We start from the raw sequence: 13,564 nt of genomic DNA, 5'->3' as shown, positions 1-13,564 counted from the left end.
TAAAAGTTAGAGGAATTCTACTATATTTTATTTAGTTTTGAACGCTTTAATATCATATATTATGCATTATTATTCTATATGTATAATATTATCGTAGAATACGTATTAAATTATATTAATATTTAATATTTTTTAATTTTGCCTAGTATCATTTTGTATATTATTAGTTAATTATTATATATATTAGATTATTTATTTAAATAGATACATATATGTATATACACTATTAAATTTTGATTCTATTTTTAAATTAGGTATATACATTTTTTTTTTACATATTTTTAATAATATTCAATATATTGTATTATTTTTGCAATATTGGCATTCATTTTTATCTTATGAATTTTTATAAATATTTATTGTTAATTTATTTAGCTCTTTGCCAAATGTAATTTGCAATGCATGTGCGATTTCTTTTTATAGATATATCAGTAATGAGTATTCAAAAAATAAAAATACAAAGAAATATTTGTAGTCTGCATATTTCAAAGATTTCATATACCAAATTCGGTGTCTTTGATTTTCAAAATAATTATTTATGCCTACTAAACTTTATAAACCTTTTGAGATTAATATTAATAATGTTGATGCTAATAAGTAATATTTATAATTATATGTATATTGGCTTAAACCCGTATTTCTGTCTCTTGTAAATAATACGATACCATATTTAATCAGCTAATCTATTCATTTGAATTTCCAATAGATTCCCCTAGAAGAATTATCAACTTTCGAAATATGTTAAGATTCATGCGAATCAGTTAGGAAACACCAGTTTTCCCACCCGTAAGGCGATGCCTTAACGAGCTTTAATCATTTACCTACACGCATAAATCACCTATATTTACATGTTGCATGCAACTTGACAAAACAATGATGCCCCCATATACATATGAGGGGTAGATATGCAAGAACAAAAACAGAACATAAAGAAAAGGGAACGAGTTCGAGCGGCGTTTCATGTTACATCCACTGGGAACGATGGATGATAAGTGAGAACTCGAGCTGCGCATATAAATAAAGATTTCGTGTTTTTAGTATTGCTCTTCTCTCCCTCTCACTCTCTCTCCCGCTATGTATGCTTCTTTTTTTTCCAATACTTATTCTCAATTTGGGTGCGAGTGGCAGATAAGCTAAGCCGAATGAGTCAGCAGTGCGAAAGAGAGCGGCGACAATCGATCAATTTGCTTTTAATTGCCATTTGCATGCGTCTCTGTCTTTGAGCTAGAGGCTTGGGGCCTGGGGCTTGGGGCTACGGATTTGGCTTCGGATTGGGTCACACTCGTTTCTTGTGGCACTCAAGTACTTTTTTATAGCAACAAATTTTATTTCATATTTTTTCCTTTTTGGCAATATAAAAGCGCGCGCCCATTGTTTAATTAAGTTGACTTTGTTGAGCGGCTTGCTGCGAGCCAGCAGCACTTCAGATGCATGACAAACAGAACAGAGCGAGAGAGGTGTACACACACACACAGAAATTTACATACACACATGCATACATAGAGAACGCACACGAGACAATACACAGCCGAACTGCTGTGCGTGCCAAACGTACAGAAAGTCGCATGCATTTTCTAAGCATGCATGAGAATTGATCTTTTGTAGATCTTAAAACAGGAAGCAAATTGCCTGTGAATTATTGCTGCAGGTATACGGCGCAGTTTGGGAAAGACAGATCATATTTTAATTCCCTTTTTGTGTCATGCACGTGCGATAATTGGTGAAGAAAATAACATTAAACTTTTAAACCCTATAGGGATATAGAAACTATAAAATCCATTCTACAGTTCTTAAAGGTACTGCTAAGAATATTAACTTTTTAATTTAAAAATATAACTAATATTATAAATTATTATTATTATTTTTTTTTTTTTTTCGTAACATCTAGATTTAATGTCCAAGGCTCCAAGATAAAAAGCCTCAACAAATAAAGTGAGTAATAATCCAAGAAAATCAAAATATATCACTCAATCAAAAGTATTTAAAATATAAATAAAGTAGTATTTTCTTTGAATATATTGAAACACCAGTTTTTAAGTCATTTGTAAATTGAATTTAAATATATATAATAATATTATATTTTGCTCCTAATTAAAAACGTCTGCTTTATCTACTTATATGAAATAAAATATTATATTTTATACAAAATTAAACTTGCGGTTTTTGCTAACTATTTTTATTGGTCAAAGCAAATTTAATAAATCTTTGAGTATTAGTCATTATTTTCAATTAAAAATAAATGTTTTTATGCATGTATACCTAAAAAATAAATTAAATATATGGAAAAAAAAGTCTGAATAAACCTAATGTATTTTACATTAAATTCCTAGACCTGAATTCTACTTTAAATGTTTCCCAATTAAAAACAACTGTTTTATATGCGAATATCCAACAAAATATTATTAACTGCTCTGTTTTGGATGAATTAACATATTTGAAATAAAATAAAACTGGGGCTTTTAGCTGAGCGAAGTTTGACTTAATTTAGTTACAACAAGTTCTAACTTGATTTCAAGTTCGACTGGGATTATCGCAACGCACACACACACACATTCGATCACTCACTCACACACACATGCGCGCATATACTAAGCGCGATGAGCTCATTCCCAATCACATGTATTGAAAAAGTATGAAAGAGCGAGAGCAAGGGTTGTGGGTGTTAGGATATAAGAGATAAGGATTTCATAGATTGCCCCTGTGGAGCTACTCACCAAGACTTTGGCAAAGCGACGATCCAGCTCATCCGTGGTGGGCATGGGCTGCTGGCTGCGACTGCGCACGCTCGGCTGCCTCACATGATGATACTGGGAGCTGGAGCCAATGTCGTAGCGCAGATCCTGTTTCTGGAGCGTCGCACTGTGATGGCCATTGCGCTGCATGGAGTTCGTGTTCTGGTGCTGATGCTGGTGCAAGGGCGGCAGCTGCTGACGTTGATCCTCCTGTCGGTCCACGTCGGCGCTGGTGATGGGCCGAGATTTGACTGCGCCCATTATGGTTGCAAAGCGGCCACTGCCCGCCGATGCAGCGCCAGTTGTTGCTGTTGTTATTGTGCTGCACCAGCCGCCGCCACCGCCACCGCCGCCTCCGCCTGCCCCACCGCCTCCACCGCCACCGTCGTCGCGGGCGTCGCCGGCCTCGATGCTCGCCGCAGTTAGCGCTGTGCTAAGGGACGTGGACACCGCGCCCCATACAGTGCGACAGAATGCACGGGTGCGTTCGGGGCAACTTGAGAGTTGCTCTTTGATGCCGCTGAAGATATCCAAAGCGATGTTGCTGCTTTGCCTGCGCTCGCCCTGCAGCCAGTGAATTTATTATTGTCTATATATTGTAAATCAACCGAAAGAAATTTATACTCTGGTTTTAGTTTTTTGTTGTTTCTTTTTAGTGTATCTGTTTGTTTTTGTTGTTTTGCGACGTTTCTGTTGTTTTAGTTGTTGTTGCTGCTGCTTCTGTTGTTGTTGTTGTTGTTGTTGTTTTCGTATTGAACTAAAGGCGAAAAAGTTGCTGTGTTAATTTTTTTCTTTCTTTCTCTTTTATTTGCAATGCAAGCACTTTTAACTGCAATATTAATTATATATATTTTTATGTTTTACACTCACACATACACACATAGGCACACACACAAGCATATACACGCCCTAAAAGAATTTTGTTGGAAGCACAAATAATGACACCAAAGTGAGTAATGTGCTTGTTGTTGTTGTTGTTGCTGCTGATGCGGCGGCTGCTGCTGTTGCTTCTTCTTCTTTATATGCAACTGAACAAACATATACACACGCCAACACACACTCACACATATGCATTCAACACGAGCTCACATACAATCATACACACTCCACACTCCATAGTGCACTCACACACATACACATGCACACTCCACACTCACACACACAGGGGCACAGACAAAGCGCAGATTTCAATAGAACGCTCCTGTAGGCGTGTTTAACTTTATGGCCTTGCTTTTAATTTGTACTCTAACCGGTCGTTCGTTCGCAACTTGAATTAAAAGCGCTTTCAATTTGAAATTTAAAATTTAATGTTGCATTTCAATTACTTAGGGTTTTGTACGCGAAATTCCACTGCAACTGTTTAAATGCAATTTACATGCGACGGCGCGACCAGAACGACTCGCAACTTCGCTTGTCGAGTTTTCGAACGAGACTGTTAGTGTGACCGACGTTTTGGCAGCATTGAAATACCGAATGTTGTGCTGTACAAAATATACTAGCCTGCACGCTCTCCACTGTAGTGTCTATGTTCACATTATTTTTAAAACAAATTTATGACATGCTAAACAAACAAACAACAAATAAATTTTTGATCTAATACTGAAAGCTAACTACTTCTCCATTTTCAACATTTTTTATTTGAAAATTGTTATCCATTATCAGCAAGTCATAGATAACTCGATAAGTTAATCGGTGTGCACCAGCCCTGGAACGAAATCTAGTGAATTGTTTACAAACTCTTTTTATTGGTTTAATAATGGGAACACCCCGAAAAGGATTTAATTACTACGCGCCCTACTCTCAGAATGTGCGACAATACCCATCTCAGAACACGGAGTACATGTCCCAGCATAACGGTGGCCAGCAAACGCCACAGAGACCCAATCCAAGCACGCCACATTTCTACCAGAATCGAACGCCGCAACAACAAAATGTTGGCTTCTACGAGGACAGACAAGGCTCTTCAAGTGCAAATACGCCTCACTTCTACCAGATTAAAACACCTCACCAGCAATACGGAACCCCGCGGAATTTTTGTCATCGCGGCAGGGGCGGCGGTGATAGGCGCGGGCAGCACCAAAACAAAAAAAGATTTAGCGACAGGGGAAATGCTTCTCAATACTTCCACAGTTCCATGTTGGAGGACCCGTGGCGGGAGCTGATGGAGCGCCACAATGCAATACACGGTAGTGTCTTAAGTGACCCACAGACGGACAGTATAGGATCGGATGAAGAGTTTGAGCTCAAAACTTAATATATTTATTTACATTGTAATATTAAAATCCAATGACAATGACCTAATGATAGTTGATTCGTTTACTCTGCTACTGTCGTCATTTCTACTGGCGCCGCTCCAGATACTTCTCCCAGTCGGCGGCAATTCGATTGTAGATGCCCATGGCGGCGCGTGCATCCTCCACAGAGTTGTGCTCGCCCGTCTGTATCTCCTGGCCGAGCACGGCCATGGTCAGGCGCTTCAGGCTAGGTGTGTGGCCGTTGGAGACGAGCTTGCAGAGCGGCTTGTAGCGCGAGGTGTCGCGGATATGGGCCACGGGATGTTTGATGTTCAGCACGGCGAGATCGTTGCGCAGGGCATGGCCGACGAGTATTTTTCCATGCAGCAGCTTGACCACCTCATCCTGCACAGCCTCGAATTCCTCGCCATTCTCGATGTCGTGCGGGCGTATGCCCGAGACGGCGGTCCTGTAATCTGTAACTGGCGCGCGGGGCTTTACGTGCTTGTCCAGCAGCACTTCACCCACCTTGTTTACAATGGAGACACGTGCCAGCATGTCGTCCTGGCCATTGAATCCCACACCGACCATCTCGCAGTCCATGGCCAAGTACCGATTGCGCTGTGCCTTACGCTTAAGACGTGCACGCGCCGACTTGGACAAGGTGCCGTTGGAATCCTCTCCGCTCATATTTGCTGCTGGCTGCTTTTGATTCTCGCTGCCGACGGCTGCTGCTGCCTGCCAATTGGAGCCCGCGGCGCGTCTATTGATATTTGGCTGTTGTACTTGCAGACGCTCCATCGAGACCTGCAGCTTACGTTGTCCGGGCGAATTCGAATTCGAGTTTGTGTTCATTGTTATTTTGTTTTCATTTGCTGTTGCGTTGGTACCGCGGTTCAAGTCGAACTGCTTCTGACGTTGTGCTGAAGACATCGAGGCGAAGACGGAACTTTTACATTACTTGCTAAGTGCGATGTTCGTTGAAGGTTTCGTCTTTCCTTGTAATTTCCAAAATTATATGGAATTTATCGCCCTTCTGCCAACAGCCGTAGTTCCCAAAAATGTGTTTTTGTCAATCAGTTGCTCGGCCGATAGCAACTTATCGAACGACAGCGTTACCTCTACGAACTTATCGAATGATTCAGCAGCTGTTCCGTTAGTTTCAAATTAATTACACAATATATACCGAATTGTTTATAAAATAAACATTTGTTATATAATATAATATTAAATTTATTTATGAAGTTATTTGAAAAAGCCGCTGCTCGTATTTGTTCACAAAAATATTTTGTTTTAGGCGCTTTGAACTAACACTGTAAGCAAATGTTAAACTGTTATCGCTGTATGTCAGCTGTTGCAATTGCAAAAAAAAAAAGTAGAAATAAAACAGAGGAGGAATCAACAATACAGAAATGTGCTGAAAACTGAAAAAACAAAGGAAAATCTCAAAAAGAACCTGAATTTAGTTCGTAATAAGTAAATTAGTGCGCTCTGCTTGCGAGACTCAAGTTTTAATTGATAATAACGCAATAATTCGAAAATGTTGTAACCATGCAGTAGTCCAATAGCTGCACGCACGTTGTGCGGCTTGTGGTGGAAATTGTTGGAGTTAAAGTGCAACGTTAGGCGAAAAGTTCAGTTCGAGTTCACTATTCATAACATGTCCGCTGACCCCACAGGCAGTTCGATGCAGAGCTTTCACACGCGCTGCGGCCGCTCCATAACGCTCGGCAATGGCAATCGTTCAGCGCAGCGCTCCATGCGAAATTTCAGCCATGCGCTCGTGTTCAGCGCCGAGCCGCTGGTCGATGATGTGCTCTTCGAAGTGGTCATCGAAAAGAAGGTGAGTTGGGAAATTAACTATTAAATACTATATGTCCTAATCTATGTTTGTGTGCTTTGCAGAATCACTCTTGGGGCGGGAGCATTGAGATTGGCGTCACATCGGAATCGCCCGAGGATCTGGAACTGGTTGCTTGCGCGACGGCTATGCGCAATGGAACCTGGGTCATGTCCGGCATCGACGTGCGCAAGGATGGGCGCCGCCTGCTCGAGTACTACGGCACGGATCTGGAGACACTCAATGAAAATGATCGCGTTGGGGTCATGCGCACCTCCAACAACGATCTCGTCTTCTACGTCAACGGTGAGTCGCAGGGCGTGGCCGCCAAGAACATGCCCAAGCCGCTCTGGGCTCTAGTTGATCTCTACGGACGCTGTGTGCAGGTGTCCATCTGCCCCACAGACGTGAGCGCCATCCACAACACCAGCAGCGAGGTAACTGAAATACCTTTGTCTCATATTAAATAAATGCCAAAAGGGATCTATTCTTTCAGCAGCTGCTGGACTCGCCCTTGCAGCAGCCGCTACAGCAGGTCATCCAGAATTTGGATGTGCCCATGAGCGTGGATGTGAGCGTCGTGGACAGCGGGAATATTGATGCACTGGCCCGACTTAATCTCAACGGCAATGCCAGCTGCAGCTCCAGCAGCGGCATTGGCGACTTCTACGATGTCAACGATCGCTTGCGTTTCCATACACGTTGCGGTTCTCTGGTCAAGTTGCTGCCCAATTTTCGCTCAGCTGAGCGCCGTCGTCCGCTGGACGAGTTCAACAATGGCGTCGTCATGACGCATCGTCCGCTGCGCGACAACGAGCTCTTTGAGATTCGCATAGACAAGCTGGTGGACAAGTGGTCGGGCTCGATTGAGGTGGGCGTCACCACGCACAATCCCACAGTTCTCCACTTCCCGGCCACAATGACGAACATGCGCAGCGGCACCATCATGATGTCCGGGTGCGGCATCCTGACCAATGGCAAGGGCACGCGCCGGCAGTACGGCGAATTCAATTTGGATGAGCTACGCGAGGGCGACCGAGTGGGCATGATGAGGAAGTCGAATGGCAACCTCCACTACTACATCAACGGCCAGGATCAGGGCATAGCAGCGACGCGGGTAGCCGCCACACTGTGGGGCGTCATCGATCTGTACGGCATGACCATCAAGGTGACCATCGTGGATCGTGACGAGCGCGAGCAGCAGAACTTGGTCACCAGAAGAAACAACATTGTCGCTGGCATGGCTCTGGCCTGCAGCCATGGCCAGTCTGGGACGCCTACGCTCAGTCTGCTGAGTCCGGAGAGCGAGATGAACGTGGCCGGCGCGGCTGGCGGCCTGAGCGAAACCATCTCCAGCACGCGCGCCATTGCACGCAACGATGATCGCCTCACGTTCCATCACATTTGCGGCAGCCATGCCACGGTCACGCAGAGCGGACGCACAGCGCTCCGGCCCAAGTAAGAGCACTACTCCAGCTGCATCAAAAAATAGTTTCTAATTAAATTTAATACATGTTTTAGCGCTGCCGATGACTTTAATAACGGCGTCGTGCTCACGCGTCGTCCGCTGCGGCCCAACGAACTGTTTCAAGTGCGACTCGAACGTGTCGTCACCAAGTGGGCGGGCTCTGTGGAAATGGGCGTGACCACGCACTCAGCCGACGAGCTGGACTTTCCCTTCACCATGACTAACGTGCGGTAGGTGCGCTTTTAACTGGTTTGAATCCAGCTTTAGCATCTGGTTTTTGCAGCTCTGGCACTTGGATGATGACTGGCAACGGTGTCATGCAGAACGGTGTTACGGTGATCGAGCAGTATGGCCAGAACCTGGATCGTCTGCAGGTGGGCGATCGCGTGGGTGTCGTGCGCAAGGACGACGGCACTCTGCACTTTTGGGTGAACGGCGTCGATCAGGGACCGGCAGCGACGAATGTGCCGGAGCGAGTGTACGGCGTGATCGATCTGTATGGCCAGGCGGCACAGGCCAGCATCATTGACACCTCGGAGTGCGGCAGCCCGGACACGGGCAACTCCACCATTTCCAATACGACGCTGTACAGCGAGGTGCCGCTGCGGTTCCACAGCATTCATGGCGCCAACGCTGGCATCTCAAATAGCGGTCTGACTGCATCGCGTCCCAATTCCTTGGCCGAGTTCAATGATGCCATTGTGTTTAGCAATCGGCCGTTGCGCAATCGGGAACTATTCGAGGTCGAGCTGGAGACGATGGTGCGCCATTGGTCCGGCAACATTGAGATCGGCGTGACGGGCACACGGCCGGAGGATATCCAGCTGGCACCAAATGCCACCGATTTGGAGGCCAATGATACCATCATTCTGTGCGGTCCCATGATCTTCCATAATCGCAAGACCATACGCACCAATGTACTCATCGATTTGGACACGCTCGGCACAGGCGCACGGGTGGGCGTCATGCGGAACGGCGACTACATTCACTTCTTTGTCGACGGCATGGACCAGGGTCCGGCTGGGGAATGCCACGCGCCCAACATTTGGGCCATCATTGATCTCTATGGGCAGTGCGCGCAGGTTAGCCTGACCCAGACACAGCTGGACATTCGCGCTCCGTATGCCACCAGCGAAAACTCGCAGAGCTGCCAGGCGACGTCCGTCATACAACATCCGGCGCTGGAGACCAAGCACCGCTGGACATTCGTCTCGGGCAACGTGGCGCTGACCAAGGACTGGACAGAGGCATCTCGATACACTGGGTCCACGGCAGCCCTCTCGCACAGCCTGGTCTTCTCCGAGCATCCCCTGAGTGGGGGCTCGCCCTTCGAAATAAAGCTGACGTCGATAAATCCCATGTTTGCCGGTAGGTTAGCAAAATTTTTCGTGAATCTTAACACTGAAATCAAATCCTGTTGCAGGCTGCCTCAGCATTGGCATCACAGATCTCAACTTGGCGGATGAAAGCGTGCGGAAGAAGCTGCCCACGAGCCTCAAGCGAATCCCGGCAAATGTCTGGTACGTGAGCGGCAATGAGGTGCGCTTCAACTCCAGCTGCTTGCAGCGATCGCTTGCCTCGCTGGAGTGGCTGCGGGTGGATGATCGCATCACACTGGAGCGCGTCGAGAACTCGGTGAACATTCTGCTGAACTCCGAGAACGTCAACATTCAGTTTCACAATGTGCCCAACAATGTGTATGTGGTGGCCGAGTTGCGCGGCTCGACGATGGCCGTGCAGGTGATCTCCACGCAGGTTCCCGCATCCCCGTTACGTCCATGCAGTCTGCGCCTACAGGACTCCATGGACTTTGGCATGGATCCACTGAACAAGCAGGACAGCTCAATGCTGGAGTCGATCGATTCAGAGGCGCAAAATTATGAGTTTGTCGACATATCGAACAAGCATACGCGCCTCTCCGACGATCGACGCAGTGCATCGAGAAGCAAGTCGTTTAACCAGGCCATCGTGTATCTCAACAAACCCTTATGCAAGGGCGAGAGCATCAGCATCAAAGTGGACGCCATTAACAACAAGTGGAAGGGCACCCTGAGCTTGGGTGTGATGGCAGCCTGCCCCCAGGCACTGGCCGTGCCCATATCGTTGCTCAACTGCAAGCGCAGCTGCTGGCTGGCCACGCACGACTACATCAACATCAATGGCCAGGTCATGGCCTCCAAGTATGGTGAGGCGCTCGACAGCATACAGGTGGGCACGGTGATTACTCTCTCGCTCACCCACGCCGGCTTGTTAAGTAAGTATGGAGATGTCTATAATTGTATGAGTAGGATTGATAAACGATTTGCTTTGCAGTCATTATGGTGGGCTCCACGAACTTAGAGGACCTGGCCAGTGGCCTGCCCGGTCATGTGTACCCCATCTTTGACATATATGGCAAGTGCGAGAAGATCACTTTGCTAACGGGCAACGATGCCACGCGCACTGGCAACGCCAACGGCACGCCCATCTTGGAGGCACCTGAGGCGCTGGAGCTGGACAATATGCCGCAGCAGTGCGAGAAGGCGCACTTGGAAATGCACGAAAAGGAGAAGGATACGGAGCAGCTGAGCGACAGCGCCAGAGAATTGCCCACAGGTGCCTCTACGTCCGCCTCAGCCAATGTCATGTAAGAAGCAGCACAGATTAAAGCAACTTGATCTAAAGCTTTAAGTCTACTATTCCTTACCAACAGGACCCGTTCGGTGATGGAGAGCGTCTCAGAGAATCTGTTGCTAAATATTTCCATAAAGAATCGCACGCTTGAACAGCAGCGCAATGAGCTGGGTGGGTCATCCTCCACTTGGTAAGTGCATCCCATATTTATATTCTTTCAAGATGGTAATTCAATTACCTTTTTAGCTGCTTGCGCGAGTCCTTGCAGCTGCAGCACAACACAAATCTGAATATACAGCGTAGCCAGAGCACCCAACGGTTTCAGAACTCGCTGAACACCTCAACAGGTGGTGGTGGCGGCGGTGTTGCGAGTGGCTCAAATGCATCGGGCCAGTTACATGGCTCGAACGCAGTCTATGACACCAACAAGGAGTACGACGAGCAAGTCCTGTGCTCCAGTGCGGCTGCACCAGCCATGGACGCCTCGCACGAGTCGGAGCACAGTGAGAACAACGTCGAGGCAGTTGCGGAGGCGGCCAATGAACGTGAATTGTCCAGCGAGCCGGATAATGTGCTGGAGGATGATGAGATTGATTATATGAATCACTTGCTGCTGCTGCAGCAGCTGCAACAGAACGAATACACGCGCATGCAACATCATTTGATACCGGACCAAATGTCCTTACTTAATTTGGATCTCTCCTCGCTCAACTCCTTGGAGTCGGAAACCAATTCCAGTGGCAATGCTAGAGACTCGTTGCGTAGTGCCGCGGCAGCCATGGAGCAAAACGATTGCGAATATCTGAAGCAGGTGAAACGCTTCTGTGCCTCCCTCGTGCTGCCGCAGGCCTTTTTCGACGTTCGCCTCGATCCGATCTGCTTCTGCTCGAAGTGCAACGGCAACAGCAACGGCAACGGAGACAAGCTGGAGGGCTGGGTGTACTTCAAGCTGAATCAGCAAACCGTCAATGCGCTTAGTACGTCCACGTCGTCCGCGGCCGGCTCTCTGGCGGCACAAGTGCACTTGGATCTGAATGGCGACTGGCTGCCCTTCTACTATATGACACGCGTGGATAAGATTCGCGCCATTTTGGATCGAGGGCAGCCGCTGCCGCTGGAAATGGACGAGGATACGGTGGCAGCCACGCACAAAGATGAGCCAGGCACGCGTCTGGAACTCTACTACTCGCCCAATGCTACAGTGATTGAGCCGGTGCTGCCACAGCATCATTATGTCTCCGACCAGGGCGTCCATCGCATTTCCACCTCGTTTGAGGTGTACGTGCGACGTCAGTCCATCTCCGGCGTGACCACGGGCAAGACGGCTACCGAGGCCAAGCGACGCAGCATGCATTCGGCCGACAACGAGGCAGCGCATGAAGGTGGATCGGGCGCGGGCGGCGCTGCTGGCGGTGCCGGCAGCAGTTCGAGCACTCTAAACGAGTCCTCTGTGCACCTGCTCAACGACCTGTGCTGGTTTACGAAGGAGGCGGGCGCCTGCATCATAAACGCTTTAATTATTAAATTGGATCGCACCGAGGAGCCTTCAAGCGAACCCTAAGCAAAGCATCTATGGATACTGATATTTATACACTAGTCACCAGCTCGCAGCCAAACTTCCTATTTATTTCATCTTCACACACGCTAGCTATCCACGCATTCGCCTTCGCATTAGCATTCCCCGTTTATAAGCAAGTTTTGTAATGTAAGCGAATAGAATTTCCAAATATACTCACAATGTTACACCTAATGTCCACTCTTGCGTATATTTTACTATATTTAAGTGCTATTCGAATTTCGAATCATTTAAGCGAACAACAAATTTTCTTGAATGCATAAGAGTTGCGTATTTATTAAATAGTTACAATTTTAGTTATAAAATTCTTTTGAAATGCACTTTACACTTTTGGCTCTGTTCTATTTGATTTTATGTCTGCTATCTGCGCTACTTTGTTTTTGAGACTATCAAGTTTCAGACCTACGTCTACTACTAAATCGTCATTCGACTTGATCTTCGCCTCGTATTCGATCTCCTTCTCTTTCATGAGCTCCAGATTAGCTTGCAATTCGGCTACCTTCATTTCGAGTTCCTTGATCTGATTGTCTTGGTTGCGGATTGTTATCGCACTTTCCTCTGCTGCCTTTTTAGCCTTGTCTCCACTCTGCGATAAGGTCCTTAGAAGGGTATAGCAAAAGGAACCGCACTGCTGTTCCAAAGCTGCTGAGCTCTCACTTAGCTGCATTTGAAAGTTTCCAATCAGATATCTCTCGAGTAACTCGATTTCAAGCCACTCACCAAATCATCTTTGGCTGATGCACCTGCTAGAAATGCGATCAGGAAAATTACTACGAATTGCATACTCTGCTATATTTTTAAATAAAAAGTCCCACTAATGTGCTTGCAATATGTTTAACGATCAGAACTGAACTGAACTGAATATCATTGTGAGGCTACAGTAATAAATATGTATATTTGCAATGATTCTATAGGCATATGTAGTATATATAAAATGCTATCATTAATTATGTGACCTTTCAACCTATTTCAATTCGGAGAATAGTGTTATATATTATGCAAATCAACAAAAGACGCTAGTAGTCGTAAATTATATGTAGTAAAGAAAGGGTGTAAGTGTTCAAGTGACATATATTAAATATATTATATTATATATGTTTT

At 46.2% G+C, this 13,564-nt stretch overlaps 5 protein-coding genes across 13 annotated transcripts in view; 2 read left to right on the top strand and 3 right to left on the bottom strand.

The window, feature by feature from the left end:
* Frl (formin-like protein) overlaps nucleotides 1–3,489 on the bottom strand; it is a 20,303-nt gene extending 16,814 nt beyond the window's left edge. For 5 of the 8 annotated variants that reach the window (XR_001915822.2, XR_001915821.2, XR_001915823.2 and 2 more), the window contains exon 1: nucleotides 2,715–3,140. Coding sequence is in view for 5 of the 8 variants with exons in the window: in XM_018006677.2 (XP_017862166.1) it covers nucleotides 2,715–2,993 (279 nt within the window). In the remaining 3 variants the exon portion in view is untranslated. Of the gene's footprint in view, nucleotides 1–2,714; nucleotides 3,311–3,356 lie in introns of those variants that run through there. The other 3 variants (XM_089468421.1, XM_018006681.2, XM_018006679.2) reach the window with 2 other exon arrangements.
* A 791-nt stretch (nucleotides 3,490–4,280) lies between these two features.
* LOC108613315 (uncharacterized) lies at nucleotides 4,281–5,038 on the top strand. The gene has a single exon (XM_018006692.2). The coding sequence runs from the start codon at nucleotides 4,489–4,491 to the stop codon at nucleotides 4,984–4,986; it is 498 nt and encodes a 165-aa protein (XP_017862181.1). The 5' UTR covers nucleotides 4,281–4,488; the 3' UTR covers nucleotides 4,987–5,038.
* On the bottom strand, nucleotides 4,969–6,072 carry LOC108613313 (RNA exonuclease 4). The gene has a single exon (XM_018006690.2). The coding sequence runs from the start codon at nucleotides 5,897–5,899 to the stop codon at nucleotides 5,072–5,074; it is 828 nt and encodes a 275-aa protein (XP_017862179.1). The 5' UTR covers nucleotides 5,900–6,072; the 3' UTR covers nucleotides 4,969–5,071.
* A 261-nt stretch (nucleotides 6,073–6,333) lies between these two features.
* Nucleotides 6,334–12,637, top strand: Neurl4 (neuralized E3 ubiquitin protein ligase 4). 2 transcript variants are annotated; one of them, XM_018006676.2, is made up of 9 exons: nucleotides 6,334–6,809; nucleotides 6,872–7,243; nucleotides 7,306–8,264; nucleotides 8,328–8,504; nucleotides 8,558–9,642; nucleotides 9,698–10,528; nucleotides 10,588–10,900; nucleotides 10,967–11,077; nucleotides 11,134–12,637. In XM_018006676.2, the coding sequence occupies exons 1-9, from the start codon at nucleotides 6,627–6,629 to the stop codon at nucleotides 12,446–12,448; spliced, it is 5,346 nt and encodes a 1,781-aa protein (XP_017862165.1). In that variant the 5' UTR covers nucleotides 6,334–6,626; the 3' UTR covers nucleotides 12,449–12,637. The 2 variants fall into 2 exon arrangements, with proteins under 2 accessions (XP_017862165.1, XP_017862164.1); XM_018006675.2 differs by having other exon boundaries at nucleotides 6,335–6,809; nucleotides 7,303–8,264.
* A 72-nt stretch (nucleotides 12,638–12,709) lies between these two features.
* Nucleotides 12,710–13,422, bottom strand: LOC108613316 (uncharacterized). Its single transcript, XM_018006693.2, has 2 exons — nucleotides 13,184–13,422; nucleotides 12,710–13,124 (listed from the first exon to the last, which is right to left on the bottom strand). Exons 1-2 carry the CDS (start codon nucleotides 13,244–13,246, stop codon nucleotides 12,786–12,788), a joined length of 402 nt encoding a protein of 133 aa, XP_017862182.1. The 5' UTR covers nucleotides 13,247–13,422; the 3' UTR covers nucleotides 12,710–12,785.
* Nucleotides 13,423–13,564: the final 142 nt, after the last annotated feature.

This window comes from Drosophila arizonae, chromosome 4 (genome assembly GCF_054131065.1).
Source record: "Drosophila arizonae isolate 15081-1271.41 chromosome 4, UAZ_ARI_1.0, whole genome shotgun sequence".
In the NCBI taxonomy this organism is placed as follows: domain Eukaryota; kingdom Metazoa; phylum Arthropoda; class Insecta; order Diptera; family Drosophilidae; genus Drosophila; species Drosophila arizonae.
Note: the sequence above shows the minus strand (reverse complement) of the source record. Positions and strands in the feature narration are given on the sequence as shown.